Source organism: Neodiprion virginianus, chromosome 1, assembly GCF_021901495.1.
Source record: "Neodiprion virginianus isolate iyNeoVirg1 chromosome 1, iyNeoVirg1.1, whole genome shotgun sequence".
Classification (NCBI taxonomy): Eukaryota; Metazoa; Arthropoda; class Insecta; order Hymenoptera; family Diprionidae; genus Neodiprion; species Neodiprion virginianus.
Window position 1 is genome coordinate 31,924,859 of NC_060877.1, and position 24,011 is coordinate 31,948,869.

At 41.5% G+C, this 24,011-nt stretch overlaps 1 protein-coding gene across 8 annotated transcripts; it reads left to right on the plus strand.

Annotated features, from left to right (window-relative positions):
* Nucleotides 1-5: 5 nt before the first annotated feature.
* Nucleotides 6-11,691, plus strand: LOC124309452 (uncharacterized). Of its 8 annotated transcripts, none has more exons than XM_046773156.1 (7): nt 6-62; nt 2,725-3,005; nt 4,000-4,397; nt 4,591-4,668; nt 8,021-8,101; nt 8,416-9,363; nt 9,611-11,691. In XM_046773156.1, the coding sequence occupies exons 1-7, from the start codon at nt 47-49 to the stop codon at nt 9,813-9,815; spliced, it is 2,007 nt and encodes a 668-aa protein (XP_046629112.1). In that variant the 5' UTR covers nt 6-46; the 3' UTR covers nt 9,816-11,691. The 8 variants fall into 8 exon arrangements, with proteins under 8 accessions (XP_046629112.1, XP_046629089.1, XP_046629075.1 ...); XM_046773133.1 differs by lacking the exon at nt 6-62 and adding an exon at nt 435-729 and having other exon boundaries at nt 9,644-11,691; XM_046773119.1 differs by lacking the exon at nt 6-62 and adding an exon at nt 438-729.
* The last annotated feature ends 12,320 nt before the right edge of the window (nt 11,692-24,011 follow it).

Sequence of the window (24,011 nt, forward strand, 5' to 3'; positions counted from 1 at the left end):
GGTGTTAACGTTGTCATGGAAACATTTATTTTCCGTAACAACTAACATGGCAGACGCTGAGGGTGAGTTTTTAGCTGTCAAATAGTCAATTGTGTGTTAGCTAAATTTTGTCGTCAGGTGATCGCGTTCGAAATAAATTCGAAAGTGCCGATGTATATTTCCGTGAGAAAAAAACCGGCGCACCGTCTACCGCGTCTCCTATTCCACATGTACGTTCTAGATGCCGGTAGCATTTTCTAATTATATATGCAGATGTTCCTGCACCGGCTCGAATGCGCTCCCGACTCCTCGCGTATACGAAATAAAAACTCGCCTCCGGCTCTCTTCCCGTTGACGAAAATAACCTTCTTTATGAATTAACGCTAGAGCCTCGACTCTTTACGCCGAAGTTAAACCGTACACAACAGGGAAGAGGAGTGTAGGAGTGGGCACTCTTCGCTTTATACCTTACACCTATCCGCGCTGCACAGTCTCTTCAGATCTCAAGAGTGAGTCGCGCCTCTTTCTAAAACGCGGTCCACAGTACAGTATATATTAGTTTTGTACAAGTTATTATCGCATCATTATACTCCATGCTCTGTTGCGTGTCCAAACAGTCCGCTGCCACGGTGGACTCGTTATCGGAATCGTTGCGGGAGGAGGGTATAAGGCCGAGAGGTCAGAGGCCCGGTTCTGAGATCCGTCGTTTGCAGGTTGATTCTTTAGCCGCGAAATTATCACGGGAAGAAGGTACGGCATACACCAAAATAAAGACATAAGGCATTGGAGATTGGAATAATTAGGGGAAAAATCGGCAACGTCCACGATGTTCGTCAAGAATATTCTCCTAAGGATGTCCGCGCATATTCCTTTAATGGAAAGTTGCTCCCGTGTAGGCGATACGGATGCGGGGGCGAGAACGCGTCCGATGAATCGAGCCGTAAACTCGCGCCGCGCACTCTGAAAATTGCTGCAGGTGTCAGCCGACTCTCGACAGTTTCTAGTAGCGAACGTGCCGTGCGCGATATCCGTAAACCGATCCTAAACTATTGTAGAAAAATACACCGTCTCAACAAGTGTCCGTTACCGTTTTATACTGTCTGTCTCGAGGTTTTTGTACGCTGGTGTATTTTTATTTCTCAATTTATAATTAACCGGGTCTTACGATGTCGTAAACAGTTAGGATAATAGTTGATCCACTACTTTTTTGCCCAGATTTTTTTAATTGCACGTTATGAGTGAGTTTCTTATGTCATTACTATCGCAATTTTTGACCTCGTTCGTTCGTGATAAGTACTCTAATCGGTTATAACGCTGTCTGCAACAGTCGCGGTGTTATTTCATATATCTTGGATGTTTAGTCGATGATGATTCATTCGTGCCACCCTCTAATTTCTTCACAAATTCCCAGTCGGGAGTTTATAGGCAGACACGTGTATGCACGCGAGAAAGCTTTAAGAGATTCAGCCAACATCGTAACCAATTCTTATATGGCAAATTCGGAATCGATGTGGTTTTAATTTCGTTTCTCTGAAGATATGTTATAACAAGCGAATTCAGCACAACATAATTAGTTATTCAGAACATAATTGAGCTACTCTAAATAAGATTCATGCCCCTAATTAATATTACACAAATTCAAAAGTATTTGTACTACATTTCCTACGTTTAATGATTAATCAAATAAGATTCTCTAAAAATCTGCTTCAAGGAGTTGCTTGTACAGATATGCCTAAGCCTATTACTGTGCTGTTATGCATGTAAATAATTAGCTGTCGCTAATAACGTTAACTACTGCCTTATACTTGCTTCTAGCTGTATCGTTTGGGTAAAGTCAATAAGCTGTATACTAGAAAATTTTGGGTGTACAATTCCGCCGGTGTTATTTCTCGCAGTTACGCGATGAAAAAGTTTACAAACAGGTGTTATTTTTTCCAAAATCAGAACAAATTTCACCCTCACAGTCCACTCGAGAGATTTATTTAGCAAAATCTCGTCAGTTATTTTTGTTCAAGTGTCAAGTCTGCTGTCATGCCCATTGCGAGAGATAATCTACCTTACATTAGTCACACTCAACTTGCATTTCAGTATTCTCTCGGACCCCATTTATGGTGCAGTGATTGTACAGCCGTCAAATTCGTCATCCTTGGTCATGCTAAGTGTGTCTTGTACATAAGTCAAGCTAAAACATCACCGCATTAACACCGTTTATTGATCGGTGAATACTTTAAATATTATCGCAAAAGTTTATTAAGCCAGAAAAGCCCAACTTCCGGTACTTTGCGGGTATAGAGGGGTTGGAAACTTTTTCACAGCCTAGATCTAAGCCAATGATAAAATTGCGGTTAACAGTTTCACTTGCGGTGAGGTAGAATGAAAAAAATACTCAACAGTTTTATGTACTAACCCTAAATACTTGGCAGTCGAGCGGACACGCTTCTGAGGCAAATGAACATTTATTGATCGGTAAAGAAGGCGAAAATTTTAGCAATTCTAATTAACTTTGAACAGTGTTTCGCGAGAGCGAGGAAACACCCAACTTCCGGAACTTTAGTGGCTTGTAACTTCTGTGTACACAGTTTGGCCTGATTTGTTCCACGTGTAATCAGTGTAGCCGTGTGCAGTACTAAAACCCTATGCAATAAAACAGTGATAACTTTAGCGTAAGACGCATCTGTGTGATAAACAAAGACGTAAGAAAGTATAATAAAGGAGGAAAAAATAAAAATTGGTAAATGGCCACAGATGCGCCGCCGGTCCTTCTACCATGCTCAATCTGCTCGCGGACGTTCAAGCCGCAATCATTGGAAAAGCACACAAAGATCTGCGAGCGAGCAGCCGCCAAAAAAAGAAAACCCTTCGACTCTGCCAAACAGCGTATCCAGGGCACCGATCTAGCCGAGTTTCTGCCTAAGCAGGGAAAACGGCGGCCCATCCACGAGGACAAATCTTCCAAGCCCAAGACCACCTGGAAACAGACGCACGATGAATTTCTGCGTGCCATACGAGCTGCCCGTGGCGAAGCCGTAAGCTCAACTTATATTACATTATAATATATCTGTAAGTTATTCTTAGTAGTGTTATATGGTGGGTTTCTCTAGTCGCTGAAAATATATTTTGATTTCCGGAATAGAAAGTCTCCTATAAAGTTACAATCGAGACACGAAGCAGTTCAAAGGGATTCGTTATTTAAAACCGAAGCGGTATTGGTGTGTTTGGTTTATTTTCACGAGATTATCGCGTGAGTTGAATTTCCCCACCGTGATCTCATTCGCTTCTTTCGAAATCGTTGGACATCTTAATCACTATAGTATATTTCTAGATCAGGTAACGTTTTTTAAGATTTCATACGTATGTTTCCGGGTTTATAATAGATTCTGACCAAATGTAGAGGCACGAACTTTCCGAATTTTATGATTCTATCATTCGCAGGAACATCGTCGTGGGCTCGGCTGTAATATATTATTACTATGTTTTTGCGAATTACAGTAATTGACGCCTTCTCGCACCAAAATCTCAAACTCGTTCCACCCACGTTGACAAACTTCGAGAAAGACTATATTGTGCGTCTTTTTAATCTACCCACTGCAATATTTGTATCTGTATACCTATGTATGCATAATAGAGAAAAAAAAATGGTCCCAGTAAAGAGTACCGTCGTGTTATGAGTCATTTATGTCTTCGACCTCGACACGAAGACCCTTTCGATGCAATCCCCATATACTTATTACTGCATAGATGAGCAAGATATTGCACAACCTGCTTATCACCTGATAACCTTCACTTATTCATTATCCTTCCGTATGTGCGCAGTCCTGCGCTGGCCTCGATCGCGATTTTGTGATCGATTCACCCACGCAAGGTTTCGTGTTTATGTATAGTAGAGAATCATATTAACCAGCCTTTTACGCCCACTTAAGACCTACCCACGCGATGAAACGTAACAACACCGGGTGTATCAAATTGTGTAAATGCCGTTAGCCTTTACAGAACTTTAAAGGGATAAATTTGTTTGCAAAGGATGACGTATCGGCACCGCGGCAGGTGGCCGCTGTCGCCCCTACGACGGCTCCAACTCGTGCCAACGAGAAGGGTACATGTCCCACGTGCAATCGGCAATTCGGCATCAAAGCCTACGACCGGCACGTGGCTTGGTGCAAAGAACGTGCAACTCGTCTTCCGGTAAGCCCAGCGACAAACATTGCGAAGGAGCGTCTAGAAGCTCGGATAAACTACCGAGCACCGACACTGAGAAACCGCCGGTTGACCAACCGAGAGAAGTATTCCCCTGGTTCGACAGTGAACATATCTACGGCAAGCAAAATGTCACCACCGGGATCAAAGCCTAAGGAAAGCGCATCTGTACCCAGCTGCGCTAAAGCTAGCGACAGTCTTGTGAAATCGAAGCCAGCAGCCGCGTGAGTATTCTTAATCCGTTCCTCAACTACATCCTTCGTTCCATTTGTCGCATACCTAGCCTAAAGATCTCCCACAGACTCAACTGTCAGTAGCTAGACCACTGGCTTTGCAACTTATTTACAGCCGGCCCTCGTGTAGTCTGTATCGTTCCTTGTTGTTTGACATGACCATTTTAATGAGTTCCTTTTGCAGCAGACGTTTGGGGCATACCAAAGAAATACCGAATATACCTGGGCCCATGAAATCACGCTTGGTGGATCGGACTAACAGGTGAGAGGGAGTATTAGAACTGTGGTAGGACGAACTAGATTCAAGTGAATAATATAACATTAGTAGTACTTGAAGTAGAAGGGTGCATGAGGAGAAGGGAAAGGGCTGAGGTATTAAAACCGAGAAAATATTTAACTCGAAGACTGGTAACTTATCAACTGATTTTGCAATTGTTAGGAGTAGAAAATTGTTTTTTATTTTTCTTCACGACCAAATTGATTTTTTCACACGACTTCAACTCCTTTGGTAATATTTAAAGTATCTTACTAAAGCATGTAGGAGCTAACTGCCTTCTCCTGATGACCTTGACCCTGTTTCCTCCTCCTCAGGCCGGCCGAAGAATACGAGTCCGGACCCATGTCTACTCGAACCTCTTCCTCAAATCCTCGACGTCCCCTATTGCCTAACGCCTCCCCAAAATCTGTCAAAACCACCATTAAGAATACGTCGCCACCCCCAAAGTCAGCGCGTCGGTCAGAAATCAGGTCCAGTCTGTCACCGCGTCTTTGTAAGATACACGAGTCCACTAGCAGCGAGCCTGTGAAATTAAAAATTAATTTGCTTTCGGTAAGAGGTTACAATAACCCAAAAGTAAATGACATCGATGTAAATCAGGACGTTATCGGCATGTCAGTCCAACCTTGCAACATTCATAGAGAACATAGCATGACCAGTTGGAAACGGATCAGCGAGGAGAAAACAGATTCACAGATAATGACAGGCAATACGGATACTTCAAAAATGAAAAATATTAGTGTTGAAGAGCAGGATAGTGAGAAGTGTAGGGTTGGGGTATCAGAGATCGTTTGTAGTGAAAAATGTGGTGAAGATGATGAGTTTGAGAAAGCTGCTGAACGCCATCGCCAAAGTTCGTTGATAGTGTCCCCAAAAGTCATGGAATGCATTCGGCCATCCGAAGTCGCGAATACCGCTGATACCTCAAAACTGTCCTGGGTTAAGAATATAGAAGAACTTGATAAGACTTATTTGATTAAGGAGTCACGTGATTCAGACCCCGATTCACTATGCTTATTAATCCCGCCGAGGAAATGGAAACCAATAAAAAATAGCCCCCGGGTGGAATTTTACGTAAAAGATAGAATGATGACGACTGTCTCAGAGTCCACAATCAACTTCTATGAAGACCATGGTAACTTGGACTGCTTTGCAAGTCCCATGAATTTCAATGGACACGTCAACTTTACTAGCACACCTGTTCTAGATAATCTTGATGTTGATCATGCTGATGATATGCCTGATACAGTACAGAATCTAGAAGCTGGGAAGGACGTTAGTGCTCAAGAAGATGTTGTATTGTCAACAGAGCCAGGAATTGCATGGCTAGCTGATACCACGCTGCAGCAGGAGGCGTCAATGGCATTAGAACTAGAATTAATCCATTCTACAGCGAATGATCCTGCACTTCAGGAAACAACGGTGATTATTACGCCAATTGAAACACCCGTGCAGCCTTCACCGGAGACATTTTGCAAGATAACTGTTCAGAACGACTCGCCGAAAGTTAAATCAACCAGGGTGAGTCGTAGGAAAAAGAAAAAGAAAAATGCCGTTGTAAAACTCACTCCCCGTTTAAAACCTCTCGATCAAACAGCTCTGGTCACAGAACAGCCTTTGAGTTATACTAATTTTAATAAGATTTATGAATTACCATCGAACCCGCAAATTGATGCAAAGCAAACTTATGCTCACATCGTTAGTCCGATTCCGAGAAGCTCTATTAAAACAAAGTCTCCTTTAAAACATCGGAAGCAGCGGGCTTTGACGGATTGCAGTGAGTCGCAGTCACAAGAAATCGAGGTCTGCCAAAGAGGTAATAAAAGTGCACCTCGTAATCCAACGCAAGTGGATTCAGAATTCGATTCCTCGTTCGAATTAAAGGCTTCTCCATTTCCATCTCCAAGAAGTTCTGTGAACTTGATGGCGAGTCCTTCAAGTAAAAATTGCAACTATAGAAAATGTTCGTTAAAACCATCAAAGAATCGTCTACAAGCTTCAGTGGAAGAGGTTGGAACCGTTATTCAGGAACAAGAGGGTGAAAATTCGAGAAAGGATTGGTTTAGCGATCACTTTACGGCTAGATTAGGTAGACGTGGTCAAAAACTAGAAACAACGAAAAAACAGTTAAAGCATTTGGATCTTCAGAAAAAAGAAAATCGCTCCTTTAAATCGTTGGATGGTTTTCACGACGGGTCAGCTCCTGATCCAAGCGCTATCGACGACGAAATTTCCAGGGTCACGACGCCCCAACTATCATCAACACGATCTATTGACACAGTGTCTTCGTCATCGCATCAATACAGTGGCGTGAACCCTTTGAGCGGGTCTCTAAAGCCAGAGTGTGGTGATAGACGAAGATGCGGGACTTACGTAATAGAGAAAAGATCAGTTCATGGTACGTCCCAGAATTACAACCCCGCGTCGGACGAGTCCCTCGAGGATAAGCCAATAGAGAAGCGACGTAAAACGGACCCAATGCAACAAGATTTGCATGAGACGGATGTTGGAAAAGGTGATCTAGTGATTGGTCATGAACCTGGGGATGGTTACAGTCTGAATGCAACGCTCACCGATTCAAGAAATTTCTTGGAGACAACGCTCGAAGATGACGTCTCGGTAGACGTCGACGTGCGGAAAATATATGACAAATATATAAACAACAACTTTGATTATGACAGCGAAAATACTGTCGGCGGAAGTTACTCAAACGAAGTTGATTTTGGTAAGGAACAAATTGTGATGGGCGATAAGGATGATCGAGGCTTTCAAAAGATTACGAAAGTTGCTTCGGATTCGAATGTGATTCAGGTTAAGACTCCGCGGTCTCCGGAGAGAGTAATTTCAAAATCAAGTTGCCAAGAGGCTTTTGATACGCAACGACGGATTCGTAGGAACATGAATATCTTAAGAGGGAGTACTGACAGTCTGGTGTCAATGATGGATATAGCATCGGGGAGCATTCAGTTGATTTCTTCTTCAGGCTGCTATGACAGAGAAATTTGCAGAATACAGCCGATCAGGAGTGCCATTAACACGGAAAGATTGCCGAAGTTTTTACCGGAGATCAACCAGGCAGAAGATGTCGTCGTAGCTTCAAAGAGCGTGGAAAAGAAGAAAAAATCATCGGACTCAACGTATTGGGAAAAAGCATCTAGAGTGTCCCAACACAGACTTATAAATCTCTACCCTCCGAAAGAAAAGTTTCGATTTATCAAGAAAAATCCCAAAAGCCAATTCCTTCCACCTATCCAACCTGGAAGTCCTCTCTCCATCGAACGTCCAAGGTAGGACTAACCGTTAAACGTCACATACTAACCCTCCTTAATATTCGTAGGAGTGAACTGTCGTTTCGAGTCGTCCGCCGTAGTTATTCAAGAAGTCCACCAAACTTTAATCTCATGCTTAGACGTAGAATGTAAGTCTATGTGGTTTCAATGGCACGTACATCCAGTAACTAGTTAAAAAACTTTAGCTGCGCAGTGCACAAAACACATTGACACGTTAGTGAAAACTCGTACTGATTAGACATTGATTAAACTTCTAACTAGAATATTAATGCATGCAAAAATTTCAGCTATACACGTGCATGCGATGTAGGCTATATATTTGGATACGTAAGCATTGTGGTCCTCAATTCTTAATTGATGACTCGCTGCACCGATTGGTCAGTAGTGACCATGTCTCACCATCACAGTAGCGATCGGAGTATAAGGCGATGGCTGTTTTCAGCGGAGCCAACCAGGACTACGACCCGTTCGTGACTGCTGAAAGGCAAATCAACGAGTTGTTCGCGGATACTAATGATCAGTTCCTGACGGAGGGTCTGCCGCTGGAGGGCAATCGCTCTCCACCCAGTGATACAAAAGTCACGCAATTCCCGCTTTCGCATTCCTCAGCTTTTGTCAAATATCCCTCTTCACCGCGGGCTAATAAACGCGCTTCCGTTATCGCGCCACCGTCAGAATTTGACGATTTTATATCTGACTTCTCTAGCGACTCGACCGAGACGAATTCCACGACTCAGGATTTTTTTATAAACAATTTGCAGATGCAAACGCGGGACGCAAACGACTTCGACAAACTGACAGAGGACTGTACCAGACGCGTGGTTATCGACAAGTCAAAGGTTGCGTTAGACGAAGATGTTAACGCGAACTCTTGTCGTGGCAAGACGTTTGTTAGCTCGATAGAAAGGTCACGTAAAATTCTTGAAAAGGTTTCGCCGAAAGTTGTTCGGCCTGCCATGAACAGGTCGCATTCAGTTCGCTCTACAAGGGCTACATCGGCACCTAGAGCACCGGAGCGCAAGAGTTCACTTAAGAAATCGATATCACATACGAATGATTACTCGGGTGTTTCAAACGCGTCGAATAACAATGGCTACGGGGCTTTGTCCGGGAGTAATTTGAGCCTTAGTTCAATGCTGTCCTCGGAGGCAGACATAAAAAGATCAAATTCGGTGTTCGACGAACTCTTGAGCTCCTTCGAAGACGACGGCTCTTCCTTTCCGTCCCTGAAATCCTTCCTAAAGAGTGATTCCGTCTCTACCTCAATGTCCAGCCAGGTTCCGGATAGCAGGCTGCGCAACGGGATGATCAGCGACGAGGAATTATCATCGCCGGATAGCTACAAACGCCAGAACCACAGCAAGCTGAGTGCCGACTCTGCCTACAGCAGGTTATTTTTTTCTTTACGCTACACGATCGTGTATTTCGATCTCGGACACTTTTGCAACTTGGAATATAATGCCTTCAAATATTTGCACCGGGTTTATCATGACATTTTATTATTATAGATGTTTTTTGTCACCGCTCGTGATAATTTAGACATTTTTTTCAAAGCTATATTCTTATACGTTGTAACAATAGGAGTTGTTATGAGAAGATTGCGCATGCCTAAATCACCATAAACTTTGTCCTTGTAGTCTAAATCGCAAATGTTCCAACCATGGACGCAGCACGAACGATGTAGGATCCAGAATCGAGCAGGAACCATTGCTAAAGCACGGGGATGCTGAAGTTACACCGGGAAAATTGAAGATGTCTAAGTTTTGCCACGAGTGCGGATCTAGATTTCCCGAACCAGCGAAATTCTGTTGTGAATGTGGTGTCAAGAGGCTTGTTCTCTGAGCAAGCGGTCAGAGTTTTGAACTTGAAAATACAAACCATCTTCTCTTCCTGAGAAACCTGCTGGATATCTCCAACGGTTTCTCACCTGGCCTTGTCACCCTCTTGGTGCCGAAGCTACACACATACATAGAGCATGCATGGTAAACTAGAAGGTATACCGATCACGCATGGAATATATGTAATAATAAATCCGTTCTCTTCAACACACAATCGGGCGTGCCTCCCCACAGTTTTTCTCAAATAATTTTTATCACGGGTCAAGAGAGTAAAAAATACTAATTTCCAAGCCTGCGTCAATCGCTTGTGATAAAACGAGATAACCATTCACTACACGTGTTACTTATACGTAACGGTTGTTAGTGTATCTAAATTTTGCTAGTCGGCCTTAAAACATTTGACATTTTGCTATAATAATCATTATGCCAGATGGGCAATTGAGGATATGGACCACATCCAATTCGAGGCATGTGCGATTAGAAATTTTTATATCTTTTCGCACGTAATATAGTAATTTAAAAGTTCCGATTTGTATTTTTATACTTAACTACTTACTGTCAGTCGTTATTCTGAAATCATGTGGAAATGTGTTGAGCAAATTCTGTTGTTCGAGTAAATAATACGTCGTAAATTAGATATTTCCTTAAAAATTAAGGAATGAATGCACCGATCACATAACATCATGTGTATTACTGTTGGTTTTCAGTTGGCGTTTATTTGATTGGAAAACGATATTCCAATTTATGATAACGCAAATTCTAACTCACACCTCCGTGTGTGGATTTTATTGATATTGAGTTTTCCCCCTTGCAATAACATTATTGAGCGATTGAGACAATCATTTATGCACCGCGCGTCATGTAAGTCGAACGGTATCACTAGTTTGTTGAAATGTCACCATTTTTGGTTTTTGTTAAAAATGTATGTCGCTAAGTTTATCATATTTTATGTGAACATTTTTTTTAAATAATTTATTTAGCGCGTGAAGGGTGACTGTTGTGTAACACTTATTTATGCAAATTAGTCGTGTTATTTTCGATTAATTTTTTTGTTGATTTTAATCGTTTAATTATATAGTTTACATATTAATCACCCATATACTCACACTTTATTGTTGAAATGATTTCATAAACCAGCTAGATTTATCGTAATCATAATAATAATTTTTCTGTACTTATAGGCAAAATAAATTATTATTCCATGCGAATACGAGTCACATCGTTATGATTGAATATCCAGATGGCAGTTTCAAGTTTTAATCATAACTTTCGAAATATAAATATTGCTAGCCATTGATTATTCAGAGATTATTCATGTATAAAACAAATAAACTAGCTACTTTCTCTGTCATTCGAGCAATATGTGCTTGACTGCGACATAACATTATTATAAAATAGGTTTAGAGCTTCAAACTGAAATTGTTGAATCATGAAAGAGAACGAACAAGCTGCTTCAATTTCTGTTTACGTTGTTCTCGAACTACCAAGTTTCAAAGAGTATGCCCGATGTTTCAAGAATAATATTTATCATGAAACATCCTCTATAATTCACTAAAAATATTGAAATATTTATACTATTTATAAATTGCATGATTATCATTCCTATAGTTCATAACAAGACTGACTTTGCACATATGTAACCAAATTTATTACTAGTATGTACTGTAACTGAGAATGGGCAGCAAATCGTCGCGCCTGAGGTACGAGTTATGCAGATAGAAAAATCCTTGAACTTAAATCAAGTTACTGAATTTCGATTTAGGCACTAGGATATATGTCTGTGTAGTTGTACAAATACTAAAACACTGATACAACTGTAACGAATTTAACCTAACCCGTGAGTTGTATTTTTTCAAGTGCAATAAAGTAATATGCTTATACATTATTCGAGCTTTCGATTATTCGTTGCGAAGCATATCTACGAGTGTGATATTATAATGACGATCTGGTAATTTATATCATGTTATTGATAAAGTATCATCTTAAAATTATTTCATTTGTACTACCAGTCATCCGTGTGTTTCGTTTCTCTGACAAGCGCAACTGTGATTGCTGTGAGGACATTGCGATCAATGATTCAAAAGATACGACGGAAAATGAAGGAATCGTGATGTATTCGACGATGTATTCCAAGATTCTCTATACACAGTTTTGGTTTAGTTCCTAAGGGGCCGAATGGTAACGAAGGCTTTTCAAAATAACTTCTGGGACATGAATTTTGAGCAGCGGAAGACCACATGAAAATTAGACTAACCCCTTTGCAATCTTGTCGCTGAATATTGGCGATATCGGGAGCATCTTGAGTTGACTATATTCAACAGCAACGGGTCAAAGATTATGGCCGAAAAACGAGAAATTTTCTTCGTACCTTCTCAGCTGTTGCTCCAACGAGGTTTTGAATGTCTTTTCTGGTTTCCTTGGGGTGCAATTAGTTTAGAAAGGGTCATTTAAATCAATTCCGAGACGAAAAATTTTTGGCGTCAAAATCATCGAAAAAGCCAGTACTTAACGTGTGGACTTACCGACTTGTCGGTGATACAAGAAATTAATAATGAGGATAAATTTCTTCGAAAATTCGTGGCAAAACAGTCATTTCAATAAAGTATAGGTACCCGAGAGAAGAATGTACGAGTATACATAGATCATAAATAATAATAGATCAGATGTAATGATGATGCAGAGACCAAAAAGTATATATGTATATGCGGTCCATGTACGATATTAATATATATGACCCATTTACGTGATGCATACTATAAATTTTATAATTTTCCAACAGACAAACTAGATTATCTATAATAATCGGCTATGGTATGAAAGTAGAAGAATTATTCATTTGGAAATGGGATTCGATTCGACAGGCGCTCGATGTATTCCATAACATTAATATTCATAATAATTCCAACAACTTTTCATTTGCTCTCTCGATCTTGAATTTTCGTAGGCATAGAATCGAAACAATGTTTTAGCTAGTCGCAAGTAAAGTATCTACGTTGAGTAGAGAAGCAGAATTGTTTTTCGAAAAGAGTTCGTATGGCAAAAAATTTCAGAGTAACTGTAATACATCACGGATGCGCTAATTTTGATAGAGATGAAATGAATACTCAGTATATGAGACAGTATTTAACGCAGTGTCCTGATTTAAAGACCTAAAAAGGTGATTGTCGGCGATTTTTTTTTCTTTGATAGGGAGAGATAGAACGAAGCTTCTTAAAACTTCAAGTGTATTTTAACACACATTTGAAAGGTACGAGCAGCGTTATTAGCTAACCCGTTAACTGAAGAATATATCATTAGTCAACAGCTGACCATCAAAGGGCCTAGCCGCTTGAATGTGGAATCGGCAGGAAAGATAAAGTGCGTATTTCTTGTCTGGAATGAGAGAACTAAAATCATTATACACCATATCATATCATCATACATCATACATCATACATAGTAGTGAAGTTGGAAACCAAAGTTTGAATGTCGGATGTTCAGAAAGTGACGTCACCCAAAATTTTTTTTGTCTCGACGTCATCGATCTATACATATACGAAAATCAGCTAGCCGAATTCCTCAGTCTGGAAACAACCGCGCGGTAGAGCGGACGTATGAAAATCGCGCTCTGCAGATTTCGAGTACCGGGTTCTGTACCTCCTAGACCCTGCGCTCCGGGTCCGCTTCCTGGTGGAACTCCAATTCCAGGACAAGCGCTCCGTAGTTTCTATGCTCGAGGTCCACTACCTGGTGAAACTCGACTTCCAGGACAAGCGCTCCATAGTTCCTGCGCTCCAGGTACGCTACCTGGTGAAACTCGACTTCTAGGACAAGCGCTCCGTGGTTCTTGCGCTCCAGGTCCGCTACCTGGTGAAACTCGACTTCTAGGACAAGCACTCCGTGGTTCCTGCGCTCCAGGTCCGCTACCTGGTGGAACTCGACTTCTAGGACAAGCGCTCCGTGGTTCCTGCGCTCCAGGTCCACTACCTGGTGAAACTCGACTTCCAGGACAAGCGCTCCATAGTTCCTGCGCTCCAGGTCCGCTACCTGGTGAAACTCGACTTCCAGGACAAGCGCTCCATAGTTCCTGCGCTCCAGGTCCGCTACCTGGTGGAACTCGACTTCTAGGACAAGCACTCCGTGGTTCCTGCGCTCCAGGTCCGCTACCTGGTGGAACTCGACTTCTAGGACAAGCACTCCGTGGTTCCTGCGCTCCAGGTCCGCTACCTGGTGGAACTCGACTTCTAGGAGAAGCGCTCCGTGGTTCCTGCGCTCCAGGTCCGCTACCTGGTGAAACTCGACTTCCAGGACAAGCGCTCCATAGTTCGTGCGCTCCAGGTCCGCTACCTGGTGGAACTCGACTTCTAGGACAAGCGCTCCGTAGTTCTGGACCTTCCGGACTAATTTTCAAGTTTACAAATTTGATTATTGAAAACGTCATGTTTTGTACTATCAAACCAATATGCATGCTTCAGATAACATTTTACATTAGAAAAAAAAAATCGAAAGACCAGGATCAACAAATTGCAATTGGTGAGTGGTTGGCATTGTATACATATGAATACATGTCAATAATATCGTTCAATTAGAGCTAATATTGCTGTGCGTAGTGTTTCGAATCTATCACCACTTAGCTGATTATTCTGTGGTATTTTTTGACGGAATTTCTTGTCATAAAATCACAATATACGTTATACTTACATGCATGTGTAAACGTGATTTGTAACATTATATAGGAAAAATCTTACGGGCAGATTCGATTTGCGTCACATGCACAAAGACAGTGTTCATTCTGTATACTGTGAAGCAAATACCAGAATTTTTTAAACCTGACATGTTAACAATGAATTATTCCAATTCTTTTTTCACGCAAGCCCAAATTTAGTCGGTATCAATGCGGTAATAAAATTTCTATAATTTTTTAGAATTTTCTCATGATCTTCTTGATGAAATGTGTCGATAGAAAAATTATATTGATACTTACACAATATTTTTGATGTTTTCTAATACTGCAAATATTTATTAGTATTCGAGGTATAACCCGAGGTGGTTAGGAGTGGTCGTTGGAGGTGGTTGGCGGTGGTTGGAGATGGTCGTGGGTGACAAGGAGGACGAGAAAGACGAGGAGAACAAGGTGGACGAGGAGGACAAGGATTTGTGATCGGTGAGTATAACACTTTTATAATATTTAATGGCAATTGTAATTATATTTCATCGAAAATTTTTAAAACTTGTCATATTTACAATAATTTATTTCAATTAATTTTTCGCGCGAGCACAAATTCAATAGCTATAAATGCGCTAATGAAATTTATTATATTATCAATTAATTAATTAATTACATTAATCCTCACACAATAGTTTTGATGTTTTCTTATACTGAAATTATTTATTACTTCTCCAGGTATAACCCGAGGTGGTTAGGAGTGGTCGTTGGAGGTGGTTGGCGGTGGTTGGAGATGGTCGTGGGTGACAAGGAGAACGAGAAAGACGAAGAGAACAAGGTGGACGAAGAGGACAAGGATTTGTGATCGGTGAGTATAACACTTTTATAATATTTAATGGCAATTGTAATTATATTTCATCGAAAATTTTTAAAACTTGTCATATTTACAATAATTTGTTTCAATTAATTTTTCGCGCGAGCACAAATTCAATAGCTATAAATGCGCTAATGAAATTTATTATATTATCAATTAATTAATTAATTACATTAATCCTCACACAATAGTTTTGATGTTTTCTTATACTGAAATTATTTATTACTACTCCAGGTATAACCCAAGGTGGTTAGCAGTGGTCGTTGGACGTGGTTGGCGGTGGTTGGAGGTGATCAAGCTGGATGAGATGGATGAGGTGGACGAGGAGAACGGAGGTGGTCGGAGGTAGTAGGAGGTGTTAGGGTGTGGTAAGGGGTGGTAGGCAGGAGTAGTAGAAGTTGGATTAGGAGTAGGAGTAAGATTTGGAGTAGGAGTAGGAGTAGGAGAAAGAGTAGGAATAGGAGTAGAAGTAGTAGGAGTTGGAGTAGAAGTAGTAGGAGGACTAGTAGTACCTACCCTACCCTATCCTACACCCTACCCTACCCTACCCTACACCCTACCCGTTTTTTTTTTTTTTTAGCGGCGAAGGGGAAATTTTCAAAAAGACATCCGGTTGTTCTAGTGGATGTCATCGGATAGTGCCGGATTTTTACCGGCTACTAAAACCCCTCCGCCGCTCGTCGCCCAAAGTGACTTCTACTCCTGATCCTACTTCTTCTACTCCTACTTCTACTTCAATCTCACTCCTACTCCTGACCTTACTCCTACTCCTACTCCTGATCCTACTCCTACTCCGACTCTTACTTCTACTCCGATCATACTTCTACTCCAGATCCTGTTCCTACTCCTACTCCTACTTCTACTTCAATCCTACTACTACTTCTACTCCAATCTTACTCCAACTTCTGATCCCACTCCTATTCCTACTCCTAATTCTGAATATTAATGTTATGGAATACATAGACTGCGTGTCGAATTGAATCCCATATCGAAACGAACAATTCTTTTATTGTAATATTGTAGCCGATTGTTGTAGATAATCTAGTATGTTTCCTAGAAAATTATAAAATTTAAAGTATGCATTACGTATTAATCATATATGAATCATATATGTATATGAATGTGGTACATGGACCGCATATACATGTATACTTTTTGGTCTCAGCATCATTATGACATCTGATCTATTTTTATTCAAGATCTATGTATATATTCTTCTCTTGGGTACTTAAACTTCAAATAAATCACTGTTTTGCTATGACTTTTGAAAGATATTTATTGTCATTATTAATTTCTTGTATCGCCGACAAATTGGTGAGTACACACAGGCCAAGTACTGGCTTATGCTTACCATTGCGAAGACTTACTCAGAACTCAGTTACTCAGAAGGTGAATGCAGTCAGCATCATCTGAAAATCGGAAACTCTATGAGGTTCTGCAATAAGTTCTCAACTCTACCGTTGAAACATCTCACGGGGCAATTTTCGGTTGTCACATCAAAGCCTATTAGGCCGACTGTCTTCAAATTCTTCGACCATTGGTGAAGCTAACCACTTTGCATTTTTGGCGAACATTTTTCCGATTTTGAAAAGTGCTGGGGAAAATTCATTCATGCACTATTTCGACGTAATTTTGCAAGAGAAATCGATTGAGCCCAGTCCCAATACGCTGCGATCAACGCATCAAAAGTTACATCCAAAAACGAGAACCTGTGATTTCGACATTTTTCAGCAGGTGCTTTTTCACTCGCCGTTTCTCTCCTGTTGGTCCCACGCTCTTTTCGCTGCGATTTCTGAGTTCCTGAGGGTCCAATTGGTCAGATGAGGGTCATTTAAATCGAATCTGAGACCAAAAGTTTTTTGCTCAAAAAAAAAGTAAGGCTAACCCCTTTGTATTTTTGGCGAAAGTTTTCGCGATTTTCAAAAGTGCTGGAATCAAATCTTTGGCGCGCTACGTCGACGTAATTTTGCGAGAGAAATCGATTGGGCGCAATTCCAATACGCTGCGATCAACGCATCAAAAGTTACAGCCGAAAAACGAGAACCTGTGTTTTCGACATTTTTCAGCAGGTGCTTTTTCGCTCGCCGTTTCTCTCCTGTTGGTCCCACGCTCTTTCCGCTGCGATTTCTGAGTTCCTGAGGGTCCAATTGGTCAGATAAGGGTCATTTAAATCGAATCTGAGACCAAAAGATTTTTGGTCCAAAAAAAAGTAAGGCTAACCCCTTTGTATTTTTGGCGAAAATTTTCGCGATTTTCAAAAGTGCTGGAATCAAATCTTTGGCGCACCATATCGACGTAATCTAGCGAGAGAAATCGATTGGGCGCAATTCCAATACGCTGCGATCAACGCATCAAAAGTTACAGCCAAAAAACGAGAACCTGTGTTTTCGACATTTTTCAGCAGGTGCTTTTTCGCTCGCCGTTTCTCTCCTGTTGGTCCCACGCTCTTTTCGCTGCGATTTCTGAGTTCCTGAGGGTTCAATTGGTCAGATAAGGGTCATTTAAATCGAATCTGAGACCAAAAGTTTTTTGCTCAAAAAAAAAGTAAGGCTAACCCCTTTGTATTTTTGGCGAAAGTTTTCGCGATTTTCAAAAGTGCTGGAATCAAATCTTTGGCGCGCTACGTCGACGTAATTTTGCCAGAGAAATCGATTGGGCGCAATTCCAATACGCAGCGATCAACGCATCAAAAGTTACAGCCAAAAAACGAGAACCTGTGTTTTCGACATTTTTCAGCAGGTGCTTTTTCGCTCGCCGTTTCTCTCCTGTTGGTCCCACGCTCTTTCCGCTGCGATTTCTGAGTTCCTGAGGGTCCAATTGGTCAGATAAGGGTCATTCAAATCGAATCTGAGACCTAAAGTTTTTTGCCCAAAAAAAAAGTAAGGCCAACCCCTTTGTATTTTTGGCGAAAGTTTTCGCGATTTTCAAAAGTGCTGAAATCAAATCTTTGGCGCGCTACATCGACGTAATTTTGCCAGAGAAATCGATTGGGCGCAATTCCAATACGCTGCGATCAACGCATCAAAAGTTACAGCCGAAAAACGGGAACCTGTGTTTTCGACATTTTTCAGCAGGTGCTTTTTCGCTCGCCGTTTCTCTCCTGTTGGTCCCACGCTCTTTCCGCTGCGATTTCTGAGTTGCTGAGGGTCCAATTGGTCAGATAAGGGTCATTTAAATCGAATCTGAGACCAAAAGTTTTTTGCTCAAAAAAAAAGTAAGGCTAACCCCTTTGTATTTTTGGCGAAAATTTTCGCGATTTTCAAAAGTGCTGGAATCAAATCTTTGGCGCACCATATCGACGTAATTCTGCGAGAGAAATCGATTGGGCGCAATTCCAATACGCTGCGATCAACGCATCAAAAGTTACAGCCAAAAAACGAGAACCAGTGTTTTCGACATTTTTCAGCAGGTGCTTTTTCGCTCGCCGTTTCTCTCCTGTTGGTCCCACGCTCTTTCCGCTGCGATTTCTGAGTTCCTGAGGGTCCAATTGGTCAGATAAGGGTCATTTGAATCGAATCTGAGACCAAAAGTTTTTTGCACAAAAAAAAAGTAAGGCTAACCCCTTTGTATTTTTGGCGAAAATTTTCGCGATTTTCAAAAGTGCTGGAATCAAATCTTTGGCGCACTATTTCGACGTAATTTTGCGAGAGGAATCGATTGGGCGCAATTCCAATACGCTGCGATCAACGCATCAAAAGTTACAGCCAAAAAACGAGAACCTGTGATTTCGACATTTTTCAGCAGGTGCTTTTTCGCGCGCCGTTTCTCTCCTGTTGGTCTGACGCTCTTTTCGCTGCGATTTCTGAGTTCCTGAGGGTCCAATTGGTCAGATAAGGGTCATTTAAATCGAATCTGAGACCAAAAGTTTTTTGCTCAAAAAAAAAGTAAGGCTAACCCCTTTGTATTTTTGGCGAAAATTTTCGCGATTTTCGAAAGCGCTGGAATCAAATCTTTGGCGCACTATTTCGACGTAATTTTGCGAGAGAAATCGATTGGGCGCAATTCCAATACGCAGCGATCAACGCATCGAAAGTTACAGCCAAAAAACGAGAACCTGTGTTTTCGACATTTTTCAGCAGGTGCTTTTTCGCTCGCCGTTTCTCTCCTGTTGGTCCCACGCTCTTTCCGCTGCGATTTCTGAGTTCCTGAGGGTCCAATTGGTCAAATAAGGGTCATTTAGATCGAATCTGAGACCAAAAGTTTTTTGCTCAAAAAAAAAGTAAGGCTAACCCCTTTGTATTTTTGGCGAAAATTTTCGCGATTTTCAAAAGTGCTGGAATCAAATCTTTGGCGCACCATATCGACGTAATTCTGCGAGAGAAATCGATTGGGCGCAATTCCAATACGCTGCGATCAACGCATCAAAAGTTACAGCCAAAAAACGAGAACCTGTGTTTTCGACATTTTTCGGCAGGTACTTTTTCGCTCGCCGTTTCTCTCCTGTTGGTCCCACGCTCTTTCCGCTGCGATTTCTGAGTTCCTGAGGGTCCAATTGGTCAAATAAGGGTCATTTAAATCGAATCTGAGACCAAAAGTTTTTTGCTCAAAAAAAAAGTAAGGCTAACCCCTTTGTATTTTTGGCGAAAATTTTCGCGATTTTCAAAAGTGCTGGAATCAAATCTTTGGCGCACCATATCGACGTAATTCTGCGAGAGAAATCGTTTGGGCGCAATTCCAATACGCTGCGATTAACGCATCAAAAGTTACAGCCAAAAAACGAGAACCTGTGATTTCGACATTTTTCAGCAAGTGCTTTTTCGCTCGCCGTTTCTCTCCTGTTGGTCCCACGCTCTTTCCGCTGCGATTTCTGAGTTTCTGAGGGTCCAATTGGTCAGATAAGGGTCATTTAAATCGAATCTGAGACCAAAAGTTTTTTGCTCAAAAAAAAAGTAAGGCTAACCCCTTTGTATTTTTGGCGAAAATTTTCGCGATTTTCAAAAGCGCTGGAATCAAATCTTTGGCGCACTATTTCGACGTAATTTTGCGAGAGAAATCGATTGGGCGCAATTCCAATACGCAGCGATCAACGCATCAAAAGTTACAGCCAAAAAACGAGAACCTGTGTTTTCGACATTTTTCAGCAGGTGCTTTTTCGCTCGCCGTTTCTCTCCTGTTGGTCCCACGCTCTTTCCGCTGCGATTTCTGAGTTCCTGAGGGTCCAATTGGTCAAATAAGGGTCATTTAAATCGAATCTGAGACCAAAAGTTTTTTGCTCAAAAAAAAAGTAAGGCTAACCCCTTTGTATTTTTGGCGAAAATTTTCGCGATTTTCAAAAGTGCTGGAATCAAATCTTTGGCGCACCATATCGACGTAATTCTGCGAGAGAAATCGATTGGGCGCAATTCCAATACGCTGCGATCAACGCATCAAAAGTTACAGCCAAAAAACGAGAACCTGTGTTTTCGACATTTTTCAGCAGGTACTTTTTCGCTCGCCGTTTCTCTCCTGTTGGTCCCACGCTCTTTCCGCTGCGATTTCTGAGCTCCTGAGGGTCCAATTGGTCAGATAAGGGTCATATAAATCCAATCCGAGACCAAAAGTTTTTTGCCAAAAAAAAAGTAAGGCTAACCCCTTTGTATTTTTTGCGAAAATTTTCGCGATTTTCAAAAGTGCTGGAATCAAATCTTTGGCGCACTATTTCGACGTAAGTTAGCGAGAGAAATCGATTGGGCGCAATTCCAATACGCTGCGATCAACGCATCAAAAGTTACAGCCAAAAAACGAGAACCAGTGTTTTCGACATTTTTCAGCAGGTGCTTTTTCGCTCGCCGTTTCTCTCCTGTTGGTCCCACGCTCTTTCCGCTGCGATTTCTGAGTTCCTGAGGGTCCAATTGGTCAGATAAGGGTAATTTGAATCGAATCTGAGACCAAAAGTTTTTTGCTCAAAAAAAAAGTAGGGCTAACCCCTTTGTATTTTTGGCGAAAATTTTTGCGATTTTCAAAAGTGCTGGAATCAAATCTTTGGCGCACTATTTCGACGTAATTTTGCGAGAGAAATCGATTGGGCGCAATTCCAATACGCTGCGATCAACGCATCAAAAGTTACAGCCGAAAAACGAGAACCTGTGATTTCGACATTTTTCAGCAAGTGCTTTTTCGCTCGCCGTTTCTCTCCTGTTGGTCCCACGCTCTTTCCGCTGCGATTTCTGAGTTTCTGAGGGTCCAATTGGTCAGATAAGGGTCATTTAAATCGAATCTGAGACCAAAAGTTTTTTGCTCAAAAAAAAAGTAAGGCTAACCCCTTTGTATTTTTGGCGAAAATTTTCGCGATTTTCAAAAGCGCTGGAATCAAATCTTTGGCGCACTATTTCGACGTAATTTTGCGAGAGAAATCGATTGGGCGCAATTCCAATACGCAGCGATCAACGCATCAAAAGTTACAGCCAAAAAACGAGAACCTGTGTTTTCGACATTTTTCAGCAGGTGCTTTTTCGCTCGCCGTTTCTCTCCTGTTGGTCCCACGCTCTTTCCGCTGCGATTTCTGAGTTCCTGAGGGTCCAATTGGTCAAATAAGGGTCATTTAAATCGAATCTGAGACCAAAAGTTTTTTGCTCAAAAAAAAAGTAAGGCTAACCCCTTTGTATTTTTGGCGAAAATTTTCGCGATTTTCAAAAGTGCTGGAATCAAATCTTTGGCGCACCATATCGACGTAATTCTGCGAGAGAAATCGATTGGGCGCAATTCCAATACGCTGCGATCAACGCATCAAAAGTTACAGCCAAAAAACGAGAACCTGTGTTTTCGACATTTTTCAGCAGGTACTTTTTCGCTCGCCGTTTCTCTCCTGTTGGTCCCACGCTCTTTCCGCTGCGATTTCTGAGCTCCTGAGGGTCCAATTGGTCAGATAAGGGTCATATAAATCCAATCCGAGACCAAAAGTTTTTTGCCAAAAAAAAAGTAAGGCTAACCCCTTTGTATTTTTTGCGAAAATTTTCGCAATTTTCAAAAGTGCTGGAATCAAATCTTTGGCGCACTATTTCGACGTAAGTTAGCGAGAGAAATCGATTGGGCGCAATTCCAATACGCTGCGATCAACGCATCAAAAGTTACAGCCAAAAAACGAGAACCAGTGTTTTCGACATTTTTCAGCAGGTGCTTTTTCGCTCGCCGTTTCTCTCCTGTTGGTCCCACGCTCTTTCCGCTGCGATTTCTGAGTTCCTGAGGGTCCAATTGGTCAGATAAGGGTAATTTGAATCGAATCTGAGACCAAAAGTTTTTTGCTCAAAAAAAAAGTAGGGCTAACCCCTTTGTATTTTTGGCGAAAATTTTCGCGATTTTCAAAAGTGCTGGAATCAAATCTTTGGCGCACTATTTCGACGTAATTTTGCGAGAGAAATCGATTGGGCGCAATTCCAATACGCTGCGATCAACGCATCAAAAGTTACAGCCGAAAAACGAGAACCTGTGATTTCGACATTTTTCAGCAGGTGCTTTTTCGCTCACCGTTTCTCTCCTGTTGGTCCCACGCTCTTTCCGCTGCGATGTCTGAGTTCCTGAGGGTCCAATTGGTCAGATAAGGGTCATTTAAATCGAATCTGAGACCAAAAGTTTTTTGCTCAAAAAAAAAGTAAGGCTAACCCCTTTGTATTTTTGGCGAAAATTTTCGCGATTTTCAAAAGTTCTGGAATCAAATCTTTGGCGCACTACATCGACGTAATTTTGCGAGAGAAATCGATTGGGCGCAATTCCAATACGCTGCGATCAACGCATCAAAAGTTACAGCCAAAAAACGAGAACCTGTGATTTCGACATTTTTCAGCAAGTGCTTTTTCGCTCGCCGTTTCTCTCCTGTTGGTCCCACGCTCTTTCCGCTGCGATTTCTGAGTTCCTGAGGGTCCACTTGGTCAGATAAGGGTCATTTAAACCGAATCTGAGACCAAAAGTTTTTTGCTCAAAAAAAAAGTAAGGCTAACCCCTTTGTATTTTTGGCGAAAATTTTCGCGATTTTCAAAAGCGCTGGAATCAAATCTTTGGCGCACTATTTCGACGTAATTTTGCGAGAAAAATCGATTGGGCGCAATTCCAATACGCAGCGATCAACGCATCAAAAGTTACAGCCAAAAAACGAGAACCTGTGTTTTCGACATTTTTCAGCAGGTGCTTTTTCGCTCGCCGTTTCTCTCCTGTTGGTCCCACGCTCTTTCCGCTGCGATTTCTGAGTTCCTGAGGGTCCAATTGGTCAAATAAGGGTCATTTAAATCGAATCTGAGACCAAAAGTTTTTTGCCAAAAAAAAAGTAAGGCTAACCCCTTTGTATTTTTTGCGAAAATTTTCGCAATTTTCAAAAGTGCTGGAATCAAATCTTTGGCGCACTATTTCGACGTAAGTTAGCGAGAGAAATCGATTGGGCGCAATTCCAATACGCTGCGATCAACGCATCAAAAGTTACAGCCAAAAAACGAGAACCAGTGTTTTCGACATTTTTCAGCAGGTGCTTTTTCGCTCGCCGTTTCTCTCCTGTTGGTCCCACGCTCTTTCCGCTGCGATTTCTGAGTTCCTGAGGGTCCAATTGGTCAGATAAGGGTCATTCAAATCGAATCTGAGACCAAAAGTTTTTTGCTCAAAAAAAAAGTAAGGCTAACCCCTTTGTATTTTTGGCGAAAATTTTCGCGATTTTCAAAAGTGCTGGAATCAAATCTTTGGCGCACCATATCGACGTAATTCTGCGAGAGAAATCGATT